General features: G+C 39.4%; 2 protein-coding genes across 2 annotated transcripts in view; both read left to right on the forward strand.

The window, feature by feature from the left end:
* Positions 1 to 1,780: 1,780 nt before the first annotated feature.
* si:dkey-82o10.4 (uncharacterized protein LOC797793 homolog) lies at positions 1,781 to 5,851 on the forward strand. The gene is made up of 5 exons (XM_035408790.1): positions 1,781 to 2,329; positions 2,594 to 2,665; positions 2,777 to 2,903; positions 3,518 to 3,662; positions 5,383 to 5,851. The coding sequence occupies exons 1-5, from the start codon at positions 1,931 to 1,933 to the stop codon at positions 5,459 to 5,461; spliced, it is 822 nt and encodes a 273-aa protein (XP_035264681.1). The 5' UTR covers positions 1,781 to 1,930; the 3' UTR covers positions 5,462 to 5,851.
* Positions 5,852 to 9,821: 3,970 nt separating this feature from the next.
* LOC118220189 (potassium voltage-gated channel subfamily H member 8-like) overlaps positions 9,822 to 12,089 on the forward strand; it is a 42,024-nt gene continuing 39,756 nt past the window's right edge. The window contains exon 1 of the mRNA XM_035403893.1: positions 9,822 to 10,090. Within this exon, the coding sequence (XP_035259784.1) occupies positions 10,015 to 10,090 (76 nt within the window). The 5' untranslated portion in view covers positions 9,822 to 10,014. The remainder of the gene's footprint in view (positions 10,091 to 12,089) is intronic.

The raw sequence follows: 12,089 nt of genomic DNA on the forward strand, positions 1-12,089 counted from the left end.
AGATAGATAGATAGATAGATAGATAGATAGATAGATAGATAGATAGATAGATAGATAGATTATTCTATTTAGCCTTACTAGCAAAGACCAGCGCAATTCTCCCCCGATTAATGCTATTTTCTACCATTAAAGATAATAGCATACTATATGAAAAACTGAAGTAACCGCATCATACATTAATATCCAGACCTCCGCTGGTTACTCTGAGTGGCTGAGATTCATTTAATAGTTTAGTTCGTTTATGTATTATCCAAAGTTTTGAGCATCGTGCATTCGTAGTCTCACACATTTTAAATATGAGCAAATACAGAAACCAGGTAACTAAAAAGAAAGCACTTGCATTTGCACTTTTGCATATTTTATGGAACCAACATATTTTTTTGAAAAGAAAAGCAACTAATTAAAATCGGTGTGGAATGAGTGCAGAAATAGATTTTATTATTCTGTTCCATTCAATTGCCAGATGTAAAAGCGTGCCGAACTGACAGAGGTAATTACTATAATACATCTTCGAAAGGTTTCCATATCTGAACACAATTTCAATAATCAAGTGCGGTGGTAGCAATTATTTATCAATAAAATTAGTTACAGTACTTAGAGGGGCGGGGACCAGCGCAGGTGTCCCTCTTTACTGTTCGTCATGCATGGAAACAATATCTCAAACCCAGATAGAGTACATTGTAATCGTTATTCCCATCTCCACTAAAAGATAATAAAATATCAGGCAGACACAAATGTTCCTGACCTGTAATCACCGGTAACAGCGTGAATTTAATGATGTTTTGGTCTACTGATCAAATTTACGCTTTACAAACAATGATTTTGCACCTGTGTGGTGAATTCGTAGGGACTCTTTTTGAAAACAAAGCTATTTGAGTACATACAGCCCCTACAAATGGGAAATAAAGAAATGTCGCTTATTTTTAATTATGAGAGAAGTTTAGTCATCCATTTAATTTGCCGTTTGCAGACCAAAACACATTTTATTTTAAGGTTTTCCACTAAAATTTCATAGTCCGATGGAGCGAACTGAGGTGTAGCCTAGATTTGATCTAACACGAGTTTTCCATGTAGTTGGCCCGTATACCTAAATTATAGGCTTGTGTGTGTGTGTGTGTGTGTGTGTGTGCGCGTGTGCCTGTGAGCGTGTGTGCGTGGGTGTGCGTGTGCGTGTATATACGTGATCCCACGTAGGTGCGCCTCAGTGCTGGAGAAATCTTGAGTGAGAAAAAGGCTAATACACCTTGTTACTGTCGAAATAAAGGTTGGACTTTTATCACCTAAACTGTCTGACGTACTCTGACAATTTCGAAATCTGCTCCATCATGGTGATACATGTTGACCCGTTGACTCGTCGAGTTAGCGGTGCAGTTTTTTCTTATTTTCTAGTGGCAGCTAAAATGTTTAAGTAATTTCATGTATTATTATTATTATTATTATTATTATTATTATTATTAGAAATTTAGGCTATTCCACAATACATTGTGTCTTGTGTGAATAAATACAAGATTAAACTACAGGTGTGCACCGTATGTACAGTTGCAGAACGACTACTAGCTATCGCTCATTCCAATTAAATATACAGGTGCAAACCTCATCCAGAAGCGATATGAACCCCCGTCGAATTCTCCAAGTTCATGCTTGGCCATTGCCCGCCAGTGACACACGGACGGACTGGAAAACCAATGCGCCGATCTACAGTAATGTTTATATGTACAATTCTGAACACTGCACTCTGCTTCCCTCTACCGGACAACAGTTCCATCTGATGATCTGCGTTGTGTTTTACGCAATGATTATGGGCACAACGTGAGAGAGTTGCATAAGGTTGCAGGAAGAGCTGCTGTGGCTATCCGCTCTGACAGCAATTTTGAAAAGACAGCATGCACCTTATATCCCCGGTGTATTCCACACATAGGGCGTTTTCGTGATGCAGTGGCTTACATTAATCGCAGCATGCCGTGAGTTCGGGGGAAGAACAGCACGTATACCTCTGGCCTGTCCTTGGAAGTTGAACAGCGCGTCCAAGCAGCTCGCGAGCCGTCCGTGGGCGTATCACCATACGAGCTGCTCCTCTCCGTACACTGAAGGGGCCGCGTTCAAACATAACCTACCTAATGTACCGAGACAGAATGTGTTTCTCGCGGGTCAAAAATCCAGACAATACAGTACAGGAAGTGACAAAGGCCCTACGAGTGGAAGTAATTTGGGCATCAGTGTGGTTGGGATCCCAGATCCGATCTTATGGATCCGAAACAAAATAATCTTGTTTTTGATTCAGCTTTACTTTGACCTTTCGTCTGTGGAATTCGAAAAAGGAGCAAAGCAGGTATTGCAATTCTAGTCGCAGGGTTATGTGCATATTGTTTTCGATGCAGTGTTTGATATTTTGTGTAGCTCAATTCTCAACTGCTTTGTTTAAACGAAGTCATGCATTCTTAATATCTAAATTCAAATGTACATGTCAGACGATTCTGTGTGAAAAGTAGTTAGTTACTGTGCGTATAGATTAATTATCTATTGATGCAATACTTTGCGTTCATATAGGGTACTTATTGCAAAGTCAGATTCAAAAATGATATTTTTTTCCCAGGCATTGGTCTATGTATCCAATCTGTTGTCCCATGGCAAATTTGAAGAGCTGAGGGATGTGGTGTCAAATGAGGTACAATTCCACATGCAGAGAATCTATGCACACCAATGGAAGTGTAGTGTACCATATTCTGACTGTTATCAATACATGTACGCAGCTAGTCTCCCTCCTCTTATGTTCCAGGTTTTTGAACATGCCTGGAGGACGTACAAAACTCTCACAGAAGCCCAAAGAAGAAATCTTGCCATTGCACCTGATGACATAATTTTTCTGATTCCAGAAGACGTATCGCTTTTCTTCGACAGTAGAGGTACTGAAGCTGCATCACTATTGTCTGTTGAGAGTATGGGTTGGAGAGAACATTTGCAAAACTTTTGAGGTTTATCTGCTTCTTATGTAGCAACTTGCAAGCTAGATTTAAGCCTTTTATAAGGCCAAGTCTAAGATTCAAACTTTCAATGCCAAGTTTTCGTGGCATTTCTATAAAGGAAAGGAAATAACAACCAACTGAAAAATTTAAATGTGCTCAAAAGATGAATGGAAAATTAAAATGAAGAAAGAGCAGCCTTAGAATTGCTACAAGTGAAAGCTTATTATTATAGGATGCACAAATCTGTCTTAAGTGCACAGACAATCTAAACAAATGATGCACATAGTGGGTGGCTTATGCCCACACTCAGGGGAGTACAGCATGTTTAAACCTGGTTCTGCAGGCTGCAAGCTGAATTCTGTCATTAAGTCTGCTCACACACCAATGGCATGATGATAGCAGGCTGAGCTCTGTACCCACAAAGCCACTGCACCAGTGTGCTAAGCAGACAAAAATCTTCAGTCCTCTAGCCTGCGCTAACGCAGGGGACTTCTGTCACTCAGGGCACAACATGCCGGGCACATCCTGAAGCTGCTGTCTCCACGTCTCCGCAGGCAGGAAGTTCTGCTACATCGTCATGAGGTTCTGGCACCTGTCGAGCGCAGACGTGCCCGAGGACCCCGAGAGCACCCGCATCTTCAAGGTGGCCGAGGCAGAGGGAGAGGCCCCGCCAAGGAGGATCGTGACGGCAGTGTATGAGTGAGTGTGCAGTGCGGCACGCCGATAGCATTCAGTCAGCTGGGTCTTTTCACAACTTCAGTGAAACAAGTACAACAAAATCATGTTAAAAAGGAGGTCAATTTCTTTGATGAATTTTTCCCCACACTGAATATCAATTTTCTTTTGGTCTAGTATTGTTCATTCACTGAAATTGAAACATGGCTTTATTTCCAGTCTTTGGAAAAATGGCCTTTCTTGTTCTGAAAAAATATGCTGGCTTCCCCTTGCACTTGAATTAGGGTTCAGTCCTTACTATAGTACTGAAATTGCAACACACCTTTTTTAGTGACAGCATAAATCCTTCATGTCTTGTTCGAGCACAGTGTGGTTTCATATAAACAAGACTTCCAATGACACAACTCAGGTTGTAACCCTGAAATAAGTTTTGTGTGCCCGGTACAAAGGTTTCTCAATGCAACATCATATCCCTGTGGCCTGAGTGGAATACGGTGGTCTTTATAACTCTAAGTGTAACTATGTTTTTTTCTGCAGTGCTTAACCCCATCTGAACTTATTAATATGCCCCATTTTAATATTTCCCTTTCAGTTAAGTTGATAAAGTTTGATACTCTTTTTTTTTAGTTTAGAACTCATGGGGACACTCCCAGGCCAGTGTGAATCAGTCATGGGATTTGCCACTGACATAAATGACGGCAATAAATCCACTTTCCAATCCATGGAGCAGGATACTTCCCAGAGCCTGTGAGCCTAAATCCTGTTAGAACTTGGACTGGAGTGCATGTCCGTCAGAGAGATTGTTCCCCACCATAATGTGAGGATCCCGCTTCCATTGTTTCGGGTTTAAAAGTGGGCACCTGTCCTGTGTAGGCCCGTGCAAAGTCCGGACAGACTTAAGCATGTTGGCTCACTTTGTGCTCCAAGCCAAAATCAGTGGAGTGCAGCATGGCCATAATAATGACAAATTCCATTCTGATTGTGAGGTTGGTGATTTGCATTCATTGTCTTATCACAAATTTCCACGCTCTTACATTGTGCAGTTGGAATAGCCACCCGTGGTATTTGATTACATATGAAGATGATGATGGGCTGACTTGCGTGGCTTGGTTTGAGTGCTAAATTTGTCAAGACAGTTTTCCCTTAGAGCAATGGGGAAAGAATGAAAGCAATGGGTTACAAACTAATAACGGGTTACAAATGAGTTACGAACAGCTCATATTATTTTACAGTGCTGCCATTTTTAATGTTTTAAGGGACTTGCCTAGATTTACATTTAAATATAAGTAGGAGCTTGAAATGATTCTTTTTTCCTGAACAATTAGCATTCGAAAAGATGTGTTTGGACATGCAAACCTTGTAAGTAAATGTAGGTACACTTTCCCTGTGTTTCATGTTTTCCTCCTCTTGGGTAGAAACTTGTAAAAGCTTCATGGATGTTATAAATAAGTCATTAAACAAGGATACACTCGATCAACTATTGACCCACCTACCACCCCTTTCTTTATCTGTCACCCCTTTGCAGCATAATTCATTTTATTGGCCTGTCACACTTTCTTTCCCTTTTCCTCTCATTATATTCTTTTTCCCTCCCTCTCTCTCTCTCTCTCTCTCTCTCTCTCTCTCTCTCTCTCTTTTTTTGTCTTGGTGTGGTGTATTTGCTGTAATAGCTGTTGTAGGACGCAATGCCTGCAATGCGTGATGATGATAAATGGGCGTTCCTGTTGTGTGTCCTGTGTGACAGGTTCCACCGGGAGCTTACAAACGGAGCCCCGTTGGACTGGACCATCACCAGCATCTGGCACTGGAAGCAGCTGGAGTGAGGGGGGGGGCGGGGGGGCGTTTAGCCCCATGTCTCTCGCTATCACCTTCAGGAGGCGCTCTGAAAAAGACAGGTTTCCCACGCCTGCAGAACAAACCCAGGACTCACATCCGAGGACTCAGTGGACTCACGCGCTGTATTTTCAATTGACAGAGAAAAGTCAATTTTGCAGAAAAATGTGGAACTGTACCAATAAGTTAATGCACCTGCGCCTACACCCAAGATCACAATGGGCAGAACTAGTCAGACCTCAGAACACTCCGGTTCTCAGACCCAGTTTTGGTTTATATGGAAATATTCAGATTTCCTTCTTTTATATGAACATGGAATGCCTGTATTCTATACTGTATCACTTCTCTTTGGACAATAAAATTGTTCAGTGGCTCACTGAGAGATGTCGGCACAATTAAACTTTAACAGGGAGGATAGTTTTTTTCTTTGCAATGAAGGGGAGATGGGAGAGAGACGCACTTCCTGTGTCCCATCAATGCGGTCAGAATCAAAGCTTGAGGAATATTCTAAAAAAAAACCTTGAAGAACATCTTTAGGATTAGAAGACATATTGTCCTACTGCCTCATGGCCAAAAATGTTTTGTTTTAAATTCCCAAAACTTTCTTGTGTTTTCTTTTGTTCAGTGGTAACTAAAATTCCACAAGGTGGCGATAAAGAGTCAATTATCCATACTGGCCCTAAAAAAATAAAACATTAAACATCCATACGAAAAGGAATGCTATATTGCTACTTCAATCATTAGAGAGCACTACATGGCCAAAAGTATATGAAGACCTGACATCCAACATCTCTTCCAAAATTATGGGCATTAATATGGACTTTAAGTTTGCGTAAATCTTTACATAGACTTAGTGTGGTTTATGCTTATCCAGAGCATTGAATGTTCTTTAGTAGTAATTCTGTGAGATATATTGGTAAATGGCAACAGGATCAATACATGTCAGTCATGTATTCATATGGATTCAAATATTCTGCTGAGTGTGAGCATATTACACACAAATGAACAAATACAAATGAATTGTGAATAGCTTTACTTCATTTCAATGACCTCGGTCATTATAGCAGCACAGACTGTTCTGCTGAACTGGCTACTGACCCAAGCCACTGATACTAAGCAAGAATGTCCATACAAAATGCAAAGTGCATGACACTGAAACAAAACACAACCTTTACAATCTGAAGCATTTTGCACTGAAATGACATTACAGAATTTAAAAATGCAACAATATACAACATACAATGTGGCTGTGTGCATGCATGCGTGTGAGCTTAAAGTGGACGTACATCTGTTTGAGCCATTACATTTATTAAAAATATTTAATGGTTTTTAACTCCATTGAACAGATCATATACTGGGCTGTTATGAGACTGGTTATTTTGCTTTTGTGCCATGACTCACTTATTGCTAATTCATGCCTCAAGAAGAACCCTTGGATGTTCATTTGTATTACTTTGCTTTAACACCAGATCTTTGCAGTGCCTGACAGCAGTGTCAACGTGCAGCCTCCAGTGGCTTACCAGTGAAATCTCCCATCTAATTAATACCGCAGACAGCTTATGAGACCATTATTCTGGAGAGAGTTATTATAATGGCTACAAAGCCCCAAACATTACTCTCTGTGGAAGAATCTTTAAAAAAAGAATAATAAATTATGTAAACATAGCCACGACATTACCTCCAACTCTTTCAGCCAAATTGGTTTCTGTGCATGGATACAAAAATGCGAATCTGTGAAAATACAGCTGCTGCTCTGTGTGTTAAAGGTCACCTGGGGCCATTCTTCAAAATATCGCCAGTATTTTGCAAAGGCATATTTTGAAATGAAAGGGAAAGTTTTAAGTTAGATGTGGGAGACTGGTAGGAAAACTCAGGAAGGTGTTAAGTACCAAATACACAATGGATGTCCCAAGGTGAATGCATGATTTACCCAACTGACACCTTCCTTGAGTTCTATTTTCACACAAAAAAGAGATGAGAGAGAACCTTTTGACAGCCTGCTCTATGTTTCAGAGAACTACAAAAACTGGATGCATGGACACTTTGTTGCAGGCACATGCAGGGTGGGGGGCTCTGGGTGCCTGAGTATCTGCCCTTTCTGCCCCAAGTGTTGCTGATGCAATTAAGTTTCATTAAGGAATTTTGATAACAATGTACAATGACTGGGTGCTATACAGTAAAACTAAACTGTTTTTCTAGGTTGGTGTTCACTTTTCACAGTGAAAAGGCCTCTGCATGGGCCTGTTGTGTTGTCCTTTGCACAGCATGTTACATGATACTGCAAGACTATAGAAGTGTTGGGATGGGCTAGTCTAGTCTTTGGATTGCCTATTTTTCACACTTGAATGAATATTAAACTGATTTATGTCTCTTCCCTTTAATAAAAAATAAGAACATTTGCATGAGTAGGGGAACATACTTATGTAGAATAAAGCCTTTTAGCATAAAGCATAAAATCAGGACTGTATTCCTTTGATAACCAGACTAATGGTAATTACAAGTCGAGGTGCAGCTCTGACAATAGAACGGCATAATCGCATTGTGGATTTTTCCACGGTGTGATTGGCAAATAGTCCCTGCTCATTTTAAACCCTTTCAGATTAATTTTGCAGAACAGGCTAATATTTAATAAGCCGTCATTTGAGAGGCTTAATATGGCATGTGTCTGAAGCATCGCTAACAACAAAGTATTTCCATTATGGATCAGCCAGGCCAACTGTCTGTTAATATGACAGGGACACAGGGCCATATTCCTGAGACCCCAGCACAGTCACAGATACCTGTTAAAGGGTTTGAGAAAGCAGCCTGTAATTGTGATATGAAACACCATTCAAATTCAGAGTAAGAAGAATCTTCGAAGGAAAAGGCACTTGATGATACTGGGAAAATGTACAAACCATAGCCGAAAGTGATGCTGTGTTATGTCCTTTCTGACATTGCCTATCCATTTGTCTCAAAATGACATAGTTGGAGCTGTATGGCAATGACAGCGAAGGCATTTCCACAAAAGTTGGGGTGGTTTACTTATTATGTTTCTTGGAGTCATACTAAAATGACAGCGAGGTGTAGTGTTGTACTGCTGACATCCCAAAATCAACTATCTCTGCTGAATTATATTGGCAGACATTATTTTAACATTGCATAATCTATTTGTAATATAGATTATAGATTAGAAACTGAAAATGAAGATGCATGAAAACAATTGAAAGTACATAACAACTAATGATAAATTATTAATATGTTTCTATAAGTAGGGGCCTTTGTGTTGTCATCTTTTTACTTATTACTTGTTAGTGCGAAAGCTGCTGTTCTAAACACATTTAGAATTATGCCCTATTCTGAACTAAAAATAGTTCATATGCCAAGCGAGAAATTGCCAGGTGAGTTTCAAGAATGTATAAGTCTGAGAACTTACACTGGGTCACCTTACTGACAATGTGCAACAGCTCCTGCCATCTAATGAGTTAGGGTATGACCACAGGCTCAAAGCCTCTAGGGATAGGCAGGAAGCAGAGAGGCAACTCTCTAATTGCATCATATGGTTCTGCTCTCTTGAGAAATATAAAGTGCATGCGAGTGTCTCATACAATGAAGAAAAGGAATTTTAAAGCAGTTTATGGGTGAGATGGTCGATGTACAAATCTACATATTGAGTCCTCACAATGATTACCATGTGAGTCAAGGGTTTTGAATGACAGAATTTCATTTTGTTATTGTTAAATTGTATCCTGCGAAAAAGACAATGTACCTGAGATTATATTAGAATAGTAAAAACACACATTTGCTCCTAAAAACAAAAACTATGGGAAATGCAGACCGTTTGACTTTTGTAAGTTGATGTAATAACACAAATATTTTCTTAGTGCTTTTAGTGCTTTAGGCAAAGTACTTTCAATTTATCATTTTATCCCTATACCCCAAATTTTATTGTGTAAATCATGTATTTAAAATGCTACTGTCTACCACAAATACCACTGTGTTTGAAAAGGGATTAATTAGGTGTTCTGTCAGAAGTAAATCATTGATGTTTCATCAGATTTAGAAACACACAACTGATAAAGGATACAGGTTTTGCAAAAATAAATTGCTTTATGATGTAAAATAATGTAACATTCTGTAGCCTATATGATGTAGAATACTTCTGAATTCTGCTCAACAGCTGCGTTGATTTGTCTTTCAGCATTTCCACTGATACAGCTTTTCGCTTATTTAGCCAGATCATAACAGCAATATAAAATTGGATGGATATTACAATTATGTCATTGGCTTCCCTCGTGCAACCTGACCTCACATCCTGGGGTCACTACTAGCACCTGCGGATGTAATCTTAGACCGAAGTTCTCGTGGCTGTCTCCGCAGCCTATCACATATCCGCTGCAAATGCGTAGATCCCTCACTTTCTTCAGTCGCGAGGAATCTTGTGCAGAGATTTTGAACTCTTTTCTCATCCAGCAGCCGCACGTTTCTCCACAGCAGCAACAATCACTCTCGTGCCTCACCTTTGCCACACCTTTAATGGGGTCTTTCACACCTCTGGAGGAAAATGCCTGTTATGAAAGGATTATTAGCGCCTCAAAACACATTTCTGGACACTATTGCGACACGTTTTGACGGCACACGTAAGTCCTGTTCATTTATTTTTTCCACCCAGTCGCTTAAAGGATCCGGAACCGTGTAGGCTATTTAATTGTCTTTGTGAGTCAAACTATGGAAGTAAACAATACTAAGACTACCAATTGTATTGTGCTTTCAAACAATTTGTCAGTTGTCAAAGTAATATAGCCTATTTTAAAATGTCGCTCTGCTAAAAATGTGATCGCCTGTAAAAATGCAACATAGTAGATAAATAGCTACGATTTGTTATATCTTACGAGTAATGATATTTGCTAAAAGCAAATATCAAATATCAAAGAAATTACCCATTAGCTTACACTTAAAAGTTATGTTTGGTAATTTTTAATTCAGCTGTTGTTCCAAAGTGGCGTTACGATGTTCATAGCCTGATGTTAAAACAGACAGTTAAATGTGATCAAGCAGTGACCGGGTGGGTCCTGAAGTTTCCCTCCGTTCTAGTCTCATCCACGCCTCTCCCTCAGAGACGGAGGAAGATGTTTCTCAGTCAGTACCATGGACAGAGAAAGGATCTCGGGAGGGTTCCTTACAACTTGCACGTTTTATTCACACGTACATGAATGTTGCCAAGCATGCGTACTATAAACAGAATTAATATAAGGTAAACACGACAATGAGTGGGAACTCACTGGCAGTTTTCCCATGTGTTAAATTGCACATAAAGCCTATATTTCAAGTACAGCATAGACGTCACACAAAGTATCAAGAGACTTCCTGTGACGTCCCATGGCGTGTAACTAGTAAGGGGGAAAAATTATTTAATAAATCATTCCATGAAGACAAATAGATTAAGCTTGTTCAAAATATAGGAGTATTTCATATCATTATTTGTCTCATATGCATTTCTTAAAACGCGGTATACAATTTAGCAAGTGCTTATGAAGGTGAGCAGCCATTTCAGAAATAGAATGACAATTTGTTCCAGATACAAGATAACTTTCTATTCATGGCTTAAACTTTAGTTCTGACTCCTTTTGCAGCAGGAGTAGGTAGCTCCATTCCTGGAGGGTGGGTATATTTTTGTTTCCATCAATTACTGTATAATTATATAGACAATTAGTTCTATATACCAAAATGTATAAGACCACAGTAAACAATTCATATGGGAACCCATAAAGTTTTCAACTGTAATGCACAAGCTTATTGATAAATGTAAATAAAATGTCAGATCACGCTTAAGATTGGGCTTCATGCGTAATTAAGAGCAGAGGCTTGCATGAAATCCAGAAACAGACACCGTTCGCCTTACCCACCCCTACCTTACAGCCTCTGTACTATACTGTACAATGGCATGACATACTGCGCTGGCCAGGACTGGTGAAGTATAGGTAAAACATTTAAGAATATATTTTCACTGCAATATGTTTTTGTCTTCCCAGAATCTTGTATTATGTGAAAAAAAAATTATATATTTTTCTGTTGGGTCTCAGGAGGATAATGTATCTAGCTGACCCCTGCATATTTTGCAAATGTGTTGCTACAAATAATATAGAGCTACAATGTAATGTAGAGTCTGCCAGTCACAAAATACTTACCAAATACTTGGGCAATATTTTAATTTATACAGAGGCAGGAGTTTTGCTATGACACAAGATATTGGTTTGTGATTGTCATTGTTTCCATTGTTACCATGGTTGTCAGACAATAATTGTGATACATGACTGTATGAGTCTGCCTTTATTTCTTTGATTTGGTTCAGTGGATCTGAGTTTGAGAATATCTCCATTTTTATCTGCATTAATGGTCTGCCTTGTGGCTCAGTGTAACTTTTTAACAAGCTCTTTTCCTGCTTGATATAGCTGAACCGACTGATTAAACATACTGCAGGGATTTCAGTGGAGCTCACAGTGATTGAGTGTGTATATTAAGTGTTTTTGAGAACAATGATAATAACTTATGTTAACATTTCTTGTGGGAATGGGGTTCAAAAACAGAATACTAATGCCTAATATCTGCTCTCAAGACTAGAATTTCAGCCTGGATTGC

Source organism: Anguilla anguilla, chromosome 1, assembly GCF_013347855.1.
Source record: "Anguilla anguilla isolate fAngAng1 chromosome 1, fAngAng1.pri, whole genome shotgun sequence".
Taxonomy (NCBI): domain Eukaryota; kingdom Metazoa; phylum Chordata; class Actinopteri; order Anguilliformes; family Anguillidae; genus Anguilla; species Anguilla anguilla.